This window comes from Ixodes scapularis, unplaced genomic scaffold (genome assembly GCF_016920785.2).
Source record: "Ixodes scapularis isolate PalLabHiFi unplaced genomic scaffold, ASM1692078v2 PGA_scaffold5__190_contigs__length_132052651, whole genome shotgun sequence".
Taxonomy (NCBI): Eukaryota; Metazoa; Arthropoda; class Arachnida; order Ixodida; family Ixodidae; genus Ixodes; species Ixodes scapularis.
The window spans coordinates 17,798,442-17,814,682 of NW_024609880.1; the positions used below are offsets into that span (position 1 = coordinate 17,798,442).

At 45.7% G+C, this 16,241-nt stretch overlaps 1 protein-coding gene across 1 annotated transcript; it reads left to right on the forward strand.

Moving 5' to 3' along the window:
- The first annotated feature begins 820 nt into the window (after positions 1–820).
- LOC120846449 lies at positions 821–14,767 on the forward strand. Its single transcript, XM_040218211.2, has 7 exons — positions 821–1,130; positions 3,561–3,634; positions 5,009–5,089; positions 8,221–8,662; positions 9,672–9,760; positions 12,106–12,289; positions 13,672–14,767. The coding sequence occupies exons 1-7, from the start codon at positions 902–904 to the stop codon at positions 13,776–13,778; spliced, it is 1,206 nt and encodes a 401-aa protein (XP_040074145.1). The 5' UTR covers positions 821–901; the 3' UTR covers positions 13,779–14,767.
- The last annotated feature ends 1,474 nt before the right edge of the window (positions 14,768–16,241 follow it).

Here is a 16,241-nt window from a genome sequence, read left to right on the forward strand (position 1 = left end):
AGACACCCCCAAAGTGTGCCCCCCCCCCCCCCCTAAAAATTTGGGCCACCCCAGGTTTAAAATTCCTGATAAACCCCTGTCCGGAAGTGAGAAAGCTGTGTGTATGCATAAGGCGTGTATTTGGTGCGCACCTCGGAGGGTTCTGCCGGTTGGGCACTATCAACACCATCATAGGCGTAGACTTCGGCGGGAAAGGGGGGGGGGGGGGGGGGCAGAGCCCTCCCCCACCTCCCCCCTTGGGCCCGGGCTATGATCCTTACCAATCGATGTCTACGTGCCATGTAATGAGCTTCTATAGTAGCGGCATGTAAACAAAATAACGCCCACGTTGCCTTTATTGACAAAATACATGGGAAATGGAATCCCAGTGTGCTCGAACAAGAGGGACAAAGGGTAAACACAAATATCGAGAAGGAGAACAAGGGGGACAAAGGGTAAACACAAATCTCGAGAAGGAGAACAAGAGGGACAAAGGATAAACACAAATCTCTAAACATAGCTAGGTGACTGGACTGGTGCGTGACCGAAAAAATCTGCCTGATCCGGGTATCTAACCCGGACCAGGCGGATTTTTTCGGTTGCGCACTCGCTTGCAAATTTGCATTGAATTGCATTATAATCAACACCATGCTGTTTTTCCACCCAATTTGTTAGTGCTTGCCTAAGTCAAATATAAGTCGTTCAAACAAAACAGACATCTACCAGCAGGCATAAAAAACAGTTGCTCCACACATTATTTTTACCTTTGCTCTTGTTTCGGTTTAAAAGTAACGTCCAGAATCCACATCCAAATCCGAAGTCACTTCTAATCCCTTTGTTTGGTTCTTTTGGTTCGGTGGTTGGCGCCTTGTTGGCCTTGTCTGTACCTCTGTACTGTACTGTGCTGTGCTTATACGTCTTGATGGATACGCTTGCACTTTATAGTTTCGATGACGGCTCTCTTGGCGTTGCAACTGTCAAATTCATACGGGATTATAATCCTGTATGCCACAACGCCAAAGTGTGGCCGCGATACAAGGACGCCACTCAAAAAAAAAACTGGGTTAAAGTGAATTGGCCCAACCAGGACAAGTCTGGTAACTCAACAGGGGGTACAAGCGTCCACGCCGCTCAGGTCGTCCGTTTCGGAGGTACGTTTCTTACGTCTTATATTTGATCGAGCTTCGCGATAAATGAGCATGATTTCGCTAAAGCCTGGACTTCGTGGAGCAAATATACGAAGGACGATGTTTGCCCGACAGCGTTTGCTCTGCGCGGTGCGGGTGCCGCAGGGCGGTTGTTCGCTTCGTATTCGCTCTAGTGGGTTCAACCTTAATCGGATAAGCTGTGAAATGAGATTCGCAGTGCCTAGCGTTACGTCCGACGGAGCTCCGAATACGTAGTGTGTAGAGTACCGTCCGACGGCACTCTTGCAGAGCGTTCAAGTGCCGTCCGACGGTACTCTACTCACGCATTGAAATGCCGTCCGAAAATCTCGTATAAAACGAGTTCTCAAAACGAGTTTTTCGAAAAGTGTAGCTTAGTCAATAAAGAAAAAAAAAAAAAAAAAAAAGGGAGTGTAGCTTAGTGGTAAGATATGTCTCATAAGCAAGCGATCCCGGGTTCGATCCCCGGTGCGTGCTTACTTTTTTTTTTTTCTTGAACATTTTATTTTGCCGACGCATTTGCCGATATTTACATTTTTTTTTTTTACGATTAAAGGGGTTATGGCGTGAAAATTAAACGGATAGATTATTCTTGAAATGGAATGCTCATAGGCTACTTAGTATATACACCAAGTGACGCGATTTTTAGAGCTCTGGTAATAGCAATATTCAATTTACGAATTTTTATCATTTTCATCTGGCGACCAGGCAGCACTGCCCAAGTTAGTCACACCATGGTGTCCATAAACCAGGTGACCATGAACACTCTCTCATTCTAGACGCCCCCATAATTGCTCAAGCTCTCCTCGTCGCGGTACTGGCGGTACAATCAAAACCGCTCACACAACTCGGTAACCCGAAAGCTATTCTTGCTCTCACCCCCGGCCCGTTGACCTTCCACCCTGCATGCGCCTGTGAGATATTCCCGGACGACGGTGACCACGGCGAGTTCATCCGTTAAGGCCCGTTCACACTCTTGCGGCCGAGTTAGACCGAGAGAGACCAGACCGGTTTTTAAGCCTCTTGCGACTTAGGACCAGCTCCACTGCATCGCATCCGGTCCTAAGAAGTCGCAAAAGCTTTAAAAACCGGTCTGGTCTCTCTCGGTCGAAGTCGGTCGCAAGAGTGTGAACGGGCCTTTACTCGTCGTCGCTGGAGCTGGTCGCCAGTGGGTCGCAGTCAAAATGAACAGCTTCCAACATCTCTAGATAGCAATCACTCTCGTCGCTGCTGCGATCAATGTCGAACACTTCGACAAGGCGAGCGATGCCGTAAACGTAATCATTACGGACCCCATGCTCGAAACATGGAAGGTAAACGAGGAAGCTGAGGCTCGATAAGCCAAGCGAGCCAAGTCTGTGAGTGCGTGCAAGGAGACACCGCGCTGGAGGCTGGCTACGTAGCCAACCTTCAGCTCCGCCCGGATCTGCTCCTTCGAGGGGCTTGCATATAAATCGATTTATCCACAAAACTATCGCGCCATTTTCAAAACAAATTTAGCAGGATTATAGGAACATAATATGAGTCCTAGCAGTATAGTTATCTCATATTTTATCTTTGACGTGTCATAACTTCTTTAACACAGGAAAAAACTAATGTCACCGAAATTTCGCTGAACGAAGTGCTATGGGACTTTGTTTCCGGAAGTGCATGGGGTTCAGCGGGGCTTGGTTTGCTGGCTGGAGCCACTTACACAGCGCTGTGTAAGTGGCTCTTTCTTTTGTGTGCATGAAAGCTTAAGAGTGCTTGTTTTGGGGGTGCGCTGTTTTCTTGTCAGTTATGAACTACCAACTCGCCCAAACCTCCATTTTAACAAGTCTATTGTCCTTCTCACACCCAAGCAGCCCCCTCGAAACAGCTTGTTATTTAAGACACTCTGGAAGAATTCACTGCAAAATTTAGTGCGCGTGGCAACTTGAGTGGTACGTGAAGATTGTGCCAGCTGCCAACAAGTCTGAGGAAACCCTGCTGCTGTAAACAGCACGTTCATGTCACATTCTTAGGAATTGCTTCGAACGTCCGTTATTCTCAGAAACCGTCACAAGAAACACGAGAAAGAAAAAAAAAAAATGTAATGGGCATCTGTACCTGGAAGTACAGATGGAGTCGCTTTTTTAACCAATTAAGGAATGCTGCATCGGACGTAACGTAGGAATAATTCACAATATGCTTGTGTTTATGTCATGTACCGGCAGTAAACCGTAATATTCAATAAGGTCGTGTAGGTTACACAGGACGTAACTTCCGTTGAAACGTTCCTTTCTAGCACAAGCGCTATTTCCACGCAAACACTTTTCCACTTAGGTGCAGAAATTGAATGCGTGTTAGGGTTATTTATGTTTCACCTCAAAGTGCTTGTACGTAGGTGAAACATAGGACCTCAATTTTCGTATGTAATGCTTTGTTGCTCTTCAGTCTCCCGTCCCGAGCTGGAGAAGCTCTTAAACAAGATGCTGGACGAGCGGAATGCTGTGCCCAAGAAGGACGAGGTAAGCAGCTTTTGTGGAACAAGCAGTTGGAAACTTTGCAGCATCACTTTGGCAGTGCATCAGTGCAACTTCCCTACACTGCGGTGCCTGGAATGCATCTCCGACTGGTGTGTTTAGCATCCTATACCGCCCATGCATTGAGTGCGGTACCACAGTGGCAACAAATTACCTCATAGGGGCTGCCATGTCATGTTGTCATCTGTGGTGACCCTGGTGGTTGGTTGTAGTTCCAACTGCTGTTGGAAAAAGTGGGCAAACGCAAGCGTCGCTGTCATTGCGGCTAGAGCCACTTTATATGGCAGCTAAAAGCTTTAGCTGCCAGAGAAGCAACATTAGGCCAAAAGTGCTAGACACAACACCTAAAGCGGCAGCGGAGATCTCCATTTTGGCCGTGGGAGGTTGCCAGCGCCTCTAGCGACCGTTTGATCACTCTTCGTTTGAGCATCCTGATTTAAGTTTGGAATACGGACGAGTGATGTTGATGTAGGCACAGATTATTTAACTTACACAGAAGAAGCTCTAGGATAAAGTCAACCCCAAATCTCATGTGTCGGAAAGGCCTCCCACTTGAGTATCGTCGGGGGCAGGAGTAGCAGACGGTGTCTGAATCCTGTCCAAGCGCGTTTGGCGATCCTCAGTGCAGCCCGTTGCTATGGAAACTGAGTCAGCTTGGGTCGTCTCCATAATGACATACTGACCAATTGTGGCGGGAGGTGGCATACAAAAAAGAGTGCCATTACTCTGGTAGCTAGCTGCCATATAGGGTGGCTATAATCGCTGCATCACAGCCCGTGGCTGCATAAGCTGCTGTTCATTGGCTGTCTGCAGAGTGAGATAGAGCATAACAAGCATCTGTTGTCTCCACCCCCACTGTTGTGCCACCGCTAGGATTGCCACCAACGTGATATCACATGGCGGAAATCGGAAGACCAGAAATGAGGATGCAGTATACGCATAATTTGGAGATGCGTTAGGTGCCATACTTAAACTGTGCTGGTAGTAACAAAGTAACCTATTAAGTGGAAATCTGCATTAATTGAAGATTATGTAATGTACTATCGGCTGCAAAAGTTTACGAACCGCGGGAAGAAACTAAGAAATTTATTTGTGGCGTTGTCCTCTAGTTTGGACGTACTTCACAGGTGTGGGTGATTCATCATCCCTCAAGGAATCGTCTTCACTGAAGAGGCAAGCCCAGACTTTAAGGCAGTGTAGTAAATAATTTCTTTTTGTTTCTTTCCACGGTTTGTAAACTTTTACGCCGATAGCACAATGTAGGAGGAAGTTGGAACTATAATTTGGTTTTAAAATTTTGAAAGAACTTTAAAATTTTGAAAGACCTTATTTTCCTAATTTTACAATTTTTCATCACAGAAAAGGCAAGTCCACAAAAAAAAAGATAACATGGAAGACAGGCTTGTCAAACAGCTTAGGGATGACCTGAGGGAACAGAAGGTATGTATGCAAACTTTTGTTGTGAAGATGTTAGATTTATTGAGAGTTGCATATCAGTAGTCACATGATGTTGCCATTTGGTGTTTGGTTACAGATATTTTTGTATTTCAGAGCTCTCCTCTTAATATGTAATTGTTAGTCTTGTGTGCTGTCTAAAGTGTACTAATTATTATTTAATTTAAGCCAACTTCGAGCTGTTCAGACTGGACGGGTGGCTGGAAAGTGTAGGTTTACTAGTTTAGTAACCTGTAAAGTAAATGCCATATGCTGTTCTTTTCCTCAGCACAAGAAGTAGTCTGAGTGCAGCAGCAGCAGAGCTTTGTGTGCTTACCAGAGGTCACTTCTGAAAAGCACAGGCCAGATTTGCTAATAGCTTCTTATGCTGCTACGACAACTTGGCTAAGAAGTTCATAGGTTATGACGTAGTAAGAAAAGAGAAATCTGTATTCACAAATGCTTTCTTAAATAAGAGGAGGAAAACGACAATCTCTTGCGGAAAAACTACAGCTTGCAGTGTCTTGCAAGTCGTTGCAAGAGGCGACTGTTACTGTGGTGACGGCGTTCTTGGCAATTCCAATAGCCGTTTGGAAAGCTCACCGTGTTGGAGCACGTGCATTTCAACTACAGCAAGAAACAAGGGCAGGAGGTTATGGCTTGCTTCTCTTGCAACACTTGTGTGTTGACCTGACCGTGCTTAGTAAAGTGCTAATACCGCCGCAGGGCAAATGCTCTTGAATGCTGAGCTTCACCGAGGACGAGGTAACTCTTGGTTATGAAGCCTACAAAACTTTTATATATGCTCAAGGGGCAGCCTGCATGCCTCGCTTGCAAAGCGGTGCATAAGTGAACAAATTGTCACATTTTTTTTCTTGGTCTTAAGGATCTGAGAGGGGATGGACAACATAAAAAGGGAGTCACATAAATTGGTGATCCAATATCGCGTACCAGCCATGGCTCCCAAGAAATATGCTCGCTCCGTGTTGATATTTCTACCTCTATTACATCTGAATAAAAAGCACCTACACAGGGGTGGAACGGCTGCGCCATTTGCGCCATTTTGCGCCAGGCGCATTTGTCTGCGCCATCCTGCGCCATGTAGTGGAAACTGCGCCACAGCCAATACCTCGCGCCATTATGCACCAAATCGCAAAACGTGCGCCAAAAAAAAAATTTTACTTTGTCTTGGTTTCGGTTTTCATCGACTCGATTGGCAACAATGAGCACGTTTAGCTTGCTCGGCCTTTCAATCCTTTGTTCTGTTTATTCTCCCTCTGTATCCCGAGTCGAAAGCGCGCGAGAAAAACTCGGGGGTCGGATTCTAAGCGCTCCACCACCTGGGAAGTTGGAACCGCATTTCCGCAAGATAAGTCGTGATTTGATAGAGCTGAAACGCTGTCCGATCCGAAACTTTGACGGTCAGCACCTCTCACGAGATTTTAATCTTGCTCCTGCTTATCGCTTCGAATACGATAACTCCCTTAATTGTAGTCTGCTGCTTCGATATTGAGCTGCACAATAGGACCAACGCGAAATTCGTTGCCCTGTTCCTCCGCGCAACTGGACGTCCGTTGCATATGCACGTCTAGTAGTTCGCACATATAATTACTAAGTCGAGCACGTGTGGGCTGTGCGATAAGCAGTGCTGGTTTCCATTTTGAACGGCTGAAAGCCGCTCAGAAATAATCAAGGACACTGCCTCCAGAAACATGAAAGTTTCAAGTTTTCGCATCTGTTACACTGTTATCCCATTTACATAAATCCCTAACCACTCATGTTCATCTGTGCTGCAAAGCACAATTGAAATTGCTCCCGTGCTCGTCAAAGACACAAGCTGAGGTGAAATGAAAACTGATCTGAGCTGCTCCTAGCCTGCTCCAAGATGTAGTTTTAGCTGCTTCCAACCTGCTCCAAAACAGCTGTTTCAGCTGCTCCCGTGGCTGCTCCCATGTACATTTCATGAGTTCCACCCCTGCTACAGCATATCCCATCCGCAAGACCACTTTGCAACGAGAAACTGCGTCTATTTTCAAAAACGCATTTCCTGGCCTGCCAGTCATCCTCCACTATGATAATGAAAATAGGCGATTTTCTAAATCCCCAAGCACCCTGGTCGTATGATTGCTTGAGTGCGGGCGGGGGCGCTTGACGGGATTTAAAAAATGGTCTATTCTGAGACGAGGGTACACTGCTAATCACCAAATTGAGGTCACACTATTCATACCTGAAGGGTTCACCAAAGAGTTGTTTCCGTGTTCCCTTCCATTGAATCATCATGACGTGCCTCACTAAGCTTTAGGTAAGCTCAATGGAATCGTCGGCTGCGTGCTGCACCAATAGTTTTGCATTCTTTCTCTTTTGCAGCTTGAAGTTGAGATTCACACGAACTGTGTGCAGAAAAATGCCCCCTGCTCGCTCCCTAAACTACAGAGTGTCACAAAAAAGATTTACAGGGCTTTTTACACCGCAAAACAAACTAGGCATCGCCGAACGCTCATTCTCCGCCCGCCCAAAGGTAACGCTAGAGGTCACAACCAGATGCCAAAGTTTCAGCCCGATTCAATAACTTAATCAAAAGTTATAGGTGATTTTCTGAAAATTTTAATGGGAAAATGGAGCCCATGTTTGCCTGTTTTCGGTTTCTGGTGCCATAGAGCCCCATGTATTCGAAAGCTCCGTTGGCCGCCATTTCTCCATTGAAAGTTTCGGAAAATCACATAACTTTTGATTAATTTATCGGATTGGGCTGAAACTTTGGCATTTGGTTGTGACCTCAAGCACTACCTTTGGGCGGAAAATGAGCGTTCGGCGATGCCTAGTTTTTTTTTTGCTTTAAAAAAGACCGTGTAAATTTTCTTTCGTGACAACCTGTACTTAATCCCTGTACGTAAGTGACGTGTGGTCGTGTTGATCCTAAGAAGTTTGTAGGACACCTCGGGGGCTGTCGCAGGACTTTGTTGCGAGCTATGTAAAACTTACAATAATTTTGTCTCACGAATATGAATTTTTCTCCAGATTCGTCGTAACATTGTTTCATGAATCCAGCCTCCGTTGCTTAGGGCTTCTTTTATCATACTTAGTTGTTCAAATCTGATAATATGCCATCACATGCGCATATCATTTGTTGTCTATAGCTCTTGCACGCATCTCCTGGTGGCCTGGAGGAGCCGACCGACTTGCCGCCACAAGTTCAAGAGCCTCTCGCGGTACCTGCCCTGGCCAGGGCCGAAGAGAGTGGGGCAAGGGTCTCCTATGCAGATGCCATGGCTGCAGTGACCGAGGCCAGGGCTCAGGCCGAGGCGAGGGCTGTACTCGCCGAGGCTAAGGCAGAGCAGTCTGAGGCCAGGGAAAAGGAAATCTCAACCAAACTGGAGCTAGCTGAGGCCAGGACGGAGGAGATTGAGGCGAGACTGGAGCAGGCCGAGGCCAGGCTGGAGCAGGCCGAGGCCAGGCTGGAGCAGGCCGAGGCCAGGGCAGAGGAGGCCGAGGCCAGGGCAGAGGAGGCCGAGACCAAAGTGCTCCAAGGTAGAGCACAGATGACTTTTGTGCTGGACGATCTCCTTCCTGCTTTGAGAGGTATGACTGAATTCCCAAATTTCTGGAAACTTCTTGATCATATCCCATTTTTTATGCCTAAGCTAGAGTAAAATATTCACTCTTGTTTTGATTACCACGTGGACTAGGAGCATAACCTGTTTATACTGCAATGGGAGAGAGACTCGAAATAGTTTCTAGAAGGTTTGATCTTAATCAGCTTTGAAACATACTTTAACATTGTTTGCTTTCATTCAGAGTGTTTGTCCTGTGATTATATATTTCCAACTCCACATCAGGTTCAAGATTTTCTTCCAGCATGTTTTCAAGAACTTCGAAATCTACACACGTTTGCAAGCCCGGTTTCAGGGTGCCGCCGCCTTGCTCGGTTACGGCCTGCGCAAGTGCGTCATAATCCGTTTACGAAGCCTTTCTAAGTCGTCGTAATCAGATTACGGAAGCCTTTCTAAGGCGTCGTAATCAGATTACGACTGCACCCAAGCGCACCCCAATGAACAAGATGGTGGTGACCTGAGATCAGATTTGCAAACGTGTATTGTAAGCCTGCTGGTTTCGACGGTTCTTAAAGATGCACTAAGGATGTTTCCGAAATTGTCTGTTCTCGGTGCTAAATCCTTCTACAGGCTCTAAGCATCCTAAAAATCCAAAACTTACGGTGATGTGGCGCTTATTTCCCTTCCAAAAATGTGATTTAAGATAGGGAGACGCCTCTTCCTGAGTAAAACTTTGCGCTGAAGAAGGGCAGTGCATAACCTGGCCGAGGCGACGGTGGGCTGATGAAAGGCGCTTGTCAGTCAATTGCAAGCCGCCTCTTTGATGGCAGACAACGCAGCGTTGTCTGCTGGGTCGTTGCCGGTAAGCGCTCCATTATTATGGGATGGTTGAGGTTCTCTCACCCTCTAGCCTAGCTGTTGAGTTGACAGTTGGCATCGGCATCGAAAACATTGAAGTACTATAACAGAATTATGATTTCTGTGCGAGATTAGAGGACGACAGTTTTAATTTTATGGTGGACACTTCTTTTTCGCAGATGTGCCACAGATTCTTGCAAGCCTTCAGCATCGTGAAGCAGCGGGCCCCATGCTTCCAGGAGTGCCCGGGAATGTGATGGAGAACACGGTATGTAGACATTCTCTGTTTACTATATGTTTGAACGGAGCCGTATATTGGAAGAGTCTGGCCAGTGGGTGCGGTAACGAAGGTGCTGGAGAGGAGAAAAGTGAAGGAAAGGGAGGAGAGGAGTGATGGTGATTGCTGCGCCAATTGCGCCAGACTGCGCCAAAGGGCTAACCCTGCTACATCCTGCTACATTTTGCCAAGATATGGGTAATTGTGCCAAGCTTGCGCCAAAGGACCAATTTTGGTTGCCTTTCAAAACCAAAACTAAACTGAGAACCGTAATCGAGCATGCGTGAGCCAGATGGCGCAAGCGGCCTCCCGACTTACCGTACCTTGCATCAATCGTCTATCCGGTCTTGCATGGTTTTTTCCGCCGTCTTGCATTTTGCGCTTTCGTCGTCTCAAGGATTTAGTCTCTCGTGTCTTTTAAAAAAAAATATTCAACGATAGACGCAGGCATTTGCGGACGGTCCGACGTCAGTGTGCTGGGAGCCGGACCTGTCGCCATGCTTTGAAAGAAAACCATCAAAACCACGTTTTTGCGCGGCGAGGGTTACTTTGTGAGTTGAAGCGCTCGCACGACCACAGTCGCCGTGGTCACGCGACGTCGCGTGTTGCCGTCTCCACATCGCTGCAGATATGGGGCTTGCTAAACTGAAGCGCATCGAGATTCCTGTTCTTGTTTAAATCATACACTGCTACAAAAATTCCTATTTAACTCTAAGCTGCTGCGAAGTATTGACTACCTAGGTTTCTCTCGATGGGCTTTCTTTCGAGAGGGACCCCAGTACGTGAAAAATCTGCCGCGAAAGAAGGTTGATGAAGAGAAGTGAGCTAAAGCAAAGAAGGCAATGTCTGCACGCTGAACCCGCACAGCGCTTGTTTGTCACGAGTTCAGTCGTTGCACACGGCGTTTCAAGAACTTTTTGACCCTGGCTCGCGATGTGATATATCGGTGCGCTCAGGTTCTTTTTTTCTGTGTGTTTGGCCTGTACCTCGCATGCCGGCCTGGCAAGCACGTGCCGCTGGACTGTTTATTGTCGTGTGCTGGACAATTGCATTTTGCATACTATTTTGGGAACCAGTTGGCGACGGAGCGGAGTGGCATGGTTTCGGTTTTGATTGAACATCCGTTGTCTCCACTGGCGCGACGAAGCACGTGGAATTGCAAGCCTGCTGAAGTTGCCCTCACGTGCATGCGAACATGATTGCACGACAGATGCACCAGCTGGGACGCTTGCAATCCATTGTTTAACGGTTACTTAATTTTTATAAAAATCTGGCACGTCAGGAGCCAGTAAAACGATGGCTAGGTTGTTGTTTTTTTTTTTTTTGGAATTGCTCGGCAGCGCCTACAGCACTGTATACTTGTGGGATGTCTCGGCAGTAAAAACAGAAGCATCGTGTTCCATCACAGCTCGTCACATCAGAACACAACACAAAGTGCCTTTCGTTTGTCCAGCACTTAAAACAAATATTTATATTTCTAAAAATATCTGCTCCAAAAGCCACTTTTTTTTTTGCACCGAAACACTGTTTTGGCTGCTCCAAAAGCTACTTTCACTGCTCCAAAACACTGTTTTGGCTGCTCCAAAGGCCACTTTTGCTGCTCCAAAACACTGTTTTGGCTGCTCCAAAAGGTTCTTCAAAATGGCTTAGGCCAATCACATCACTGGGAGAGTGCTGAAGGAGCGAGAGGGGAAGAGTAGCAGCTGAAGCGCGCGTTGGCTGAGCGAGTGCTTTAGCTGCTACTAGCAGCGAACTTCCTCGCGCCGCACGCACCGAGCGACCAAAGATGGCGGTGATAGCTTTCAGCACACCAAGAGGTGCACACTGCCGAAGCTTGGGGAGCGTTGAGCGAATGAAGTAAACACATAGGAGTAGGCCTCGCCCCTCGGCTCACTTCCAGGCAGTGCAGCCTGTACCGCGAGCCACGCACTCCTCTGTTTGCATTTCATTTTTCCCTATAGTACCTAAATAGCCAATGAAAAAAAACATTGCCAGGCAACTAGTTGCATGATGCATATGGTTGTGATTTGCACCCCTAGTGGACTTCCTTGAGTGTCTCTAGGGGTGCAAGTTCTTGTGCATTGAGGGGTTAGCTGAAAGATGAAGCTGCAGTTGACCATGCTTTAGAGGTGTGTTACAGCCAGTGTGCGTGTAATCTTGAGGGCACACTTGCGTGGCTGTTTGGAATATTTTACGTCGCGGTCTGGCTCTGTTCATGATGCACTTACTTACCACCAGCATGTCAAGGCTGCGCATGCATGCATGGACTTTAATCTAAAAGGATTCATTTGGATGTGGCCACTATACTTGGTTCTATTTCTATTCTTATATTTCAGGTACACTTCGGTGATATCGTGGTGACCGACGTCCAGATGAAGCGGCTCGACGGAAAGCCGGCATCCCTGTACACACAGGACCTGGCTGTGATGGTGTTCGGGAGCGACGCTCTGGCAGAGTGCTGCCTTTCCGGCTCTGTGACAAAATCATCCCTGCCTAAAGAGCCGGTTCAGGACCTGATAGGTCAGTGAATTGCTGTAAAGAAGACCCTGAATTATCATACAAAATTAATGACAATGTTTAAAAAAAATGTCTCGGCTACATCAAATCTGACTTTCTAATGAAATATCATAACAGGTTGAATTTTTGCAGTCTTAATACTTCACAAATTGACCGAAATGCTATGTTCGGAATTCTGCAGCAGCTAAATATCACTCTCTGCATCGAACTGATCATTGGTTCTCACGTATGGTAAAATTATGTGGACACAAAAAATAAGGATACCATATTTTCCGGTGTATAAGTCGCATTTTGTTCCAAATTCCGGTCTTGTACGATGGCGCGACTTGTTTAGAAACGTTTTCATGAAAACTTCTCGTGGCTGCAGCAAGTCCTCCATCGCCCGCCAAGGAGTGCGAAAGGCATGATAGATAATGGAACAGTTTGAAGGCCACCTGGCACCAGTCTGTTCCATTATCTGTTGGGCCTTCATCTATCGTGAAAACACAAAGCCAAATACGGCAACAGCTGCATTTGCCTTTATGTTCTTTAATTGTATCGGTGCCGTGCCAACCTGCCGTGACCGACAGCGCGAAAAAGCTTGCAGCAATGTTGTGGTGTGTTCCAGTGACTTTGCGTGCCGCCGCAGCGATGCTGTGGTGCCTTTCCGCATTTCAGTGCACCGTAAGACAACTTTATGCGTCATTGCTCGCAATAATGCGTTGGTGGCTGCCACTTGGCCGAAAGAGGGTCGCTGCGACGCGCCGCGTTTCAGTGCGCCATACTACAAACGCTCTGGTGGCTCCCACGCGTCGAAGGAGCGTCGCTGCAATGCGCCGTGCCGTGTTCCAGTGCGCCACATGACAACTTTAGAGACACCACTTGCAACAACGCTGTGGTGGCTCCCACATGTGCCACACGGCAACTTGACACACTGCCGCTCGCAACGACGCTGTATTGGCTCCCACATATGCCACACGGCAACTTTACTTGCTGCTGCTCACAACGGTGCTGTGGTGGCTCCCACATGCGTCTCCTTCCAGTGTGCCGCACGGCAACTTTACACGCTGCTGCTTAGAACGACGCTGTGGTGGCTCCTACATGCACCGAAAGCGCTTTGCTGTAACTCGCCACGTTCCAGTACGTCACATGGCAACTTTATGCGCCGCCGCTCGCAACAATGCTGTGGTGGCCCCACACGCGGCGAAGGAGCGTCGCTGCGACGTGCCGCTGCGATCTCGGATACAAGCGCGACTTTATGCCAACTTTTTCGTGAAGATGTTTCAATATAGGAGGTGAAGCTTATAGTCTGGAAAATACATTACTCAGTGAATCTAAAACTGGATATAAGATGACACTGTTGTATAGTTATAGTTCCTGAATTTTGTGTTTCTTTTTCTTTTCAGATCACGTGATTGCCAAATTTCCGGGTGAATCATCAAAGACTGTCAAAGAGTACCTGAGGAGGAAGTGCAGTAACACCTCATACTTGCGAAAGAAGAATATAAATTAACAAACAAGATTAGCTTTCTTTCATTTATTTATTTTCACAAGTTCAGAGATTTTAGTTTATAATGATTTTAGAAGCTTTTAAATTATTTTAGAATTTTCCATGTTTAAGGCAGCGGCCCCACGACGCAAGCTTTAATGTTGGCTTTTTAGGTTTTATTTTTTTAGGGGTACTTAAGAAATAGCTACAGAGCTGTTGTTTTGCAGCTATGTTTCTAATATCGGTGGGTAAATTACAGCAACACGTTATTGACATAACTAGCTTATGTGATCAGAAAATTGGAAATTTAGAAATTGCTTACTGCTTCCAAGATTTCTCCTTTAATATTAAAGCTTGGGTTACCATTTTTCCGCTCGCATTGTCACGGCTACAGGCTTTGCTCTATGGAGCCCGTTTCTGAAATTTCAATTAATAGGTCAATCAAGTTTGGTTGCAATTTACCCACCAATATTAGAAAAATGCCTGCAAAACGACACCTCTGTAGTTATTTTCCAAGTATCATAAAAATATAAAATATAAAGGGCAACTCCTCTTCATTTTTGTTTTTGAAAAAAATGATGCAGTCCTCTTCAGTATCATTTAGGAAGGGGACCACACGTCAAATATTGCGATAAAGTTCTATGTAAATGTTTCTTAAACGGTCCGGCAAACATTGCAACTTGCCATATTGCCGAAATCTGCTGAATCGAGCCGGCAAATTGAGGCGCAACCAACAGTGCAGTCAAGGCTACTGCGTGGGCATAGCAAACATTGAGCTAAGCATCATCACCATTTTGCTTGTTTTTACTTCTCCGGGCAAGCACAACAGGTGATGTCAGTAACGTTTCTTCTCCGTGCACCTGCGCAGCATACTTCTTGGGAGCTGCCAGGCCTCCCCACCGTTACCTCCTGATGTCTCCCGCATCACAACCGCCGTTGTCGTCTCACCGTTTGTGATTATTGTCCCTCGGAGTTTCGTCCACACACCGGACACCATGTGCGCAGACTTATGCCGCAGTTATGCAGACGTCGTCGAATGTCTTAGACACCAAAACATGGTGAAGAGTGCGGTGCAGACGACACTTGCGCCTGGCACACTGCTGACCCAATCCCTCCCGTTATTGCGTAGAGGATCACGTGACATCTCATACCTCGTGATAGCCATATTCTTGGCGGCTCGAAGACAGTGTTGCTGGAGGGAGCCAAAGTTTCAGTTTCGATTTCTGCTCGTGTTTAATATTAGATTTAAAAATGTACCTCTTTTTTTCGCGGAGCAGATGAAGTAGTGCCTTTTACAAGGGCTTTTTAATGTGAAATCACTCATTATCCCGAAATCCTTGGAATTGAGCGGAGTTGCCCTTTAATGCTGTTTTCAAACAAGTCTGATATTTTTATGATTTGTGTGATATTTTAACTATTTGAAGTGTTTTTTTTTTTTTTTTTTTTTATACAAGTGCAATATTTATCTATTGAAAAACGTGTAAACAAGTCTGATCTTTTAAACCCTTGTGATATTTTTATGCTTTGTGTGATATTTGTAACTATTTGAAGTGTTTTTTTTTTACACAAGTGCAATATTTATCTCTTGAAAAACATGTTTTATCTTTGAGTTATAAAAGACAGTGTGACATTAGAGGGAAGGTTAATCCCCAAGGTGGTGCAGAGGTATGAAAATATAACTGGACCTCCACCTCAAAGGAACATAACTCACATGCTCTGGGCGACTGGCGAACGTCTAAAACCAGTCACCTGTGACTCTGCCTATTTTTTTTTTGGCAACTGGCTGATTGGGCTTTATTGGAAAATGTGCATTTGTAATGATTTTATTTGATTGTTTTTATTTTAATAAAAGTTCCTACTGCAGTTAATCTGTATTTAATTTGTGCCCTTATTCCATGTCATTCTCTGTAACATATGAATTTGTTTAGTTACAGGGAACTGGAATTTCAAATTATATTTTATGAAGACCCTGATATATAATTAGTCATGAATAAATTATTGAAATGCTTTAAAAGCCCTACTGGTACCCCAGAATATACCTGGGAGGCTTACTTCAAGGAGCCTAAAATGCTGCTTAATAGCATACTAATAGGCTGCATTAAAGCATCCTAAAGGCCGCTTGAAAGTTTACTATTAACCCGCTTGAAAGTATACTAATAGTCCGCTTGAAAGCATACTAAAATGATGGCTAGAAGTATCCTAAAAGTGCCATTAAAGTAGAAGCCAACCGAATCTTGAAGCAGACTTCAAGTGTCTTAATAGTATGGGTAAATGTTACTTGAAAGTATGTTAAAAGCTTACTAAAAACCGGCCAATTTAGAGCAACAAGCATACTTTTGGAAGTACAAATAAAGTATACTTTAAGAGCCCCGGTTTTTCGCTAAGGGTAGCCGCTCAGCTACCTTCACGTAAACGTTGTAAGAAATAACAAATGTTGAAATTATAATGCAATTAATTGCAAAGGTGCAAGCGAGCTGGACAAGAATG

Excerpts from the sequence above, each read along its gene's own strand:
- LOC120846449 (XM_040218211.2), top strand. The coding sequence starts at position 902 with ATGGATACGCTTGCACTTTATAGTTTCGATGACGGCTCTCTTGGCGTT. Across the intron at positions 3,635-5,008 it reads CTGTGCCCAAGAAGGACGAG|AAAAGGCAAGTCCACAAAAA; the intron begins GTAAGCAGCTTT and ends TTTTCATCACAG. Across the intron at positions 5,090-8,220 it reads ATGACCTGAGGGAACAGAAG|CTCTTGCACGCATCTCCTGG; the intron begins GTATGTATGCAA and ends TGTTGTCTATAG.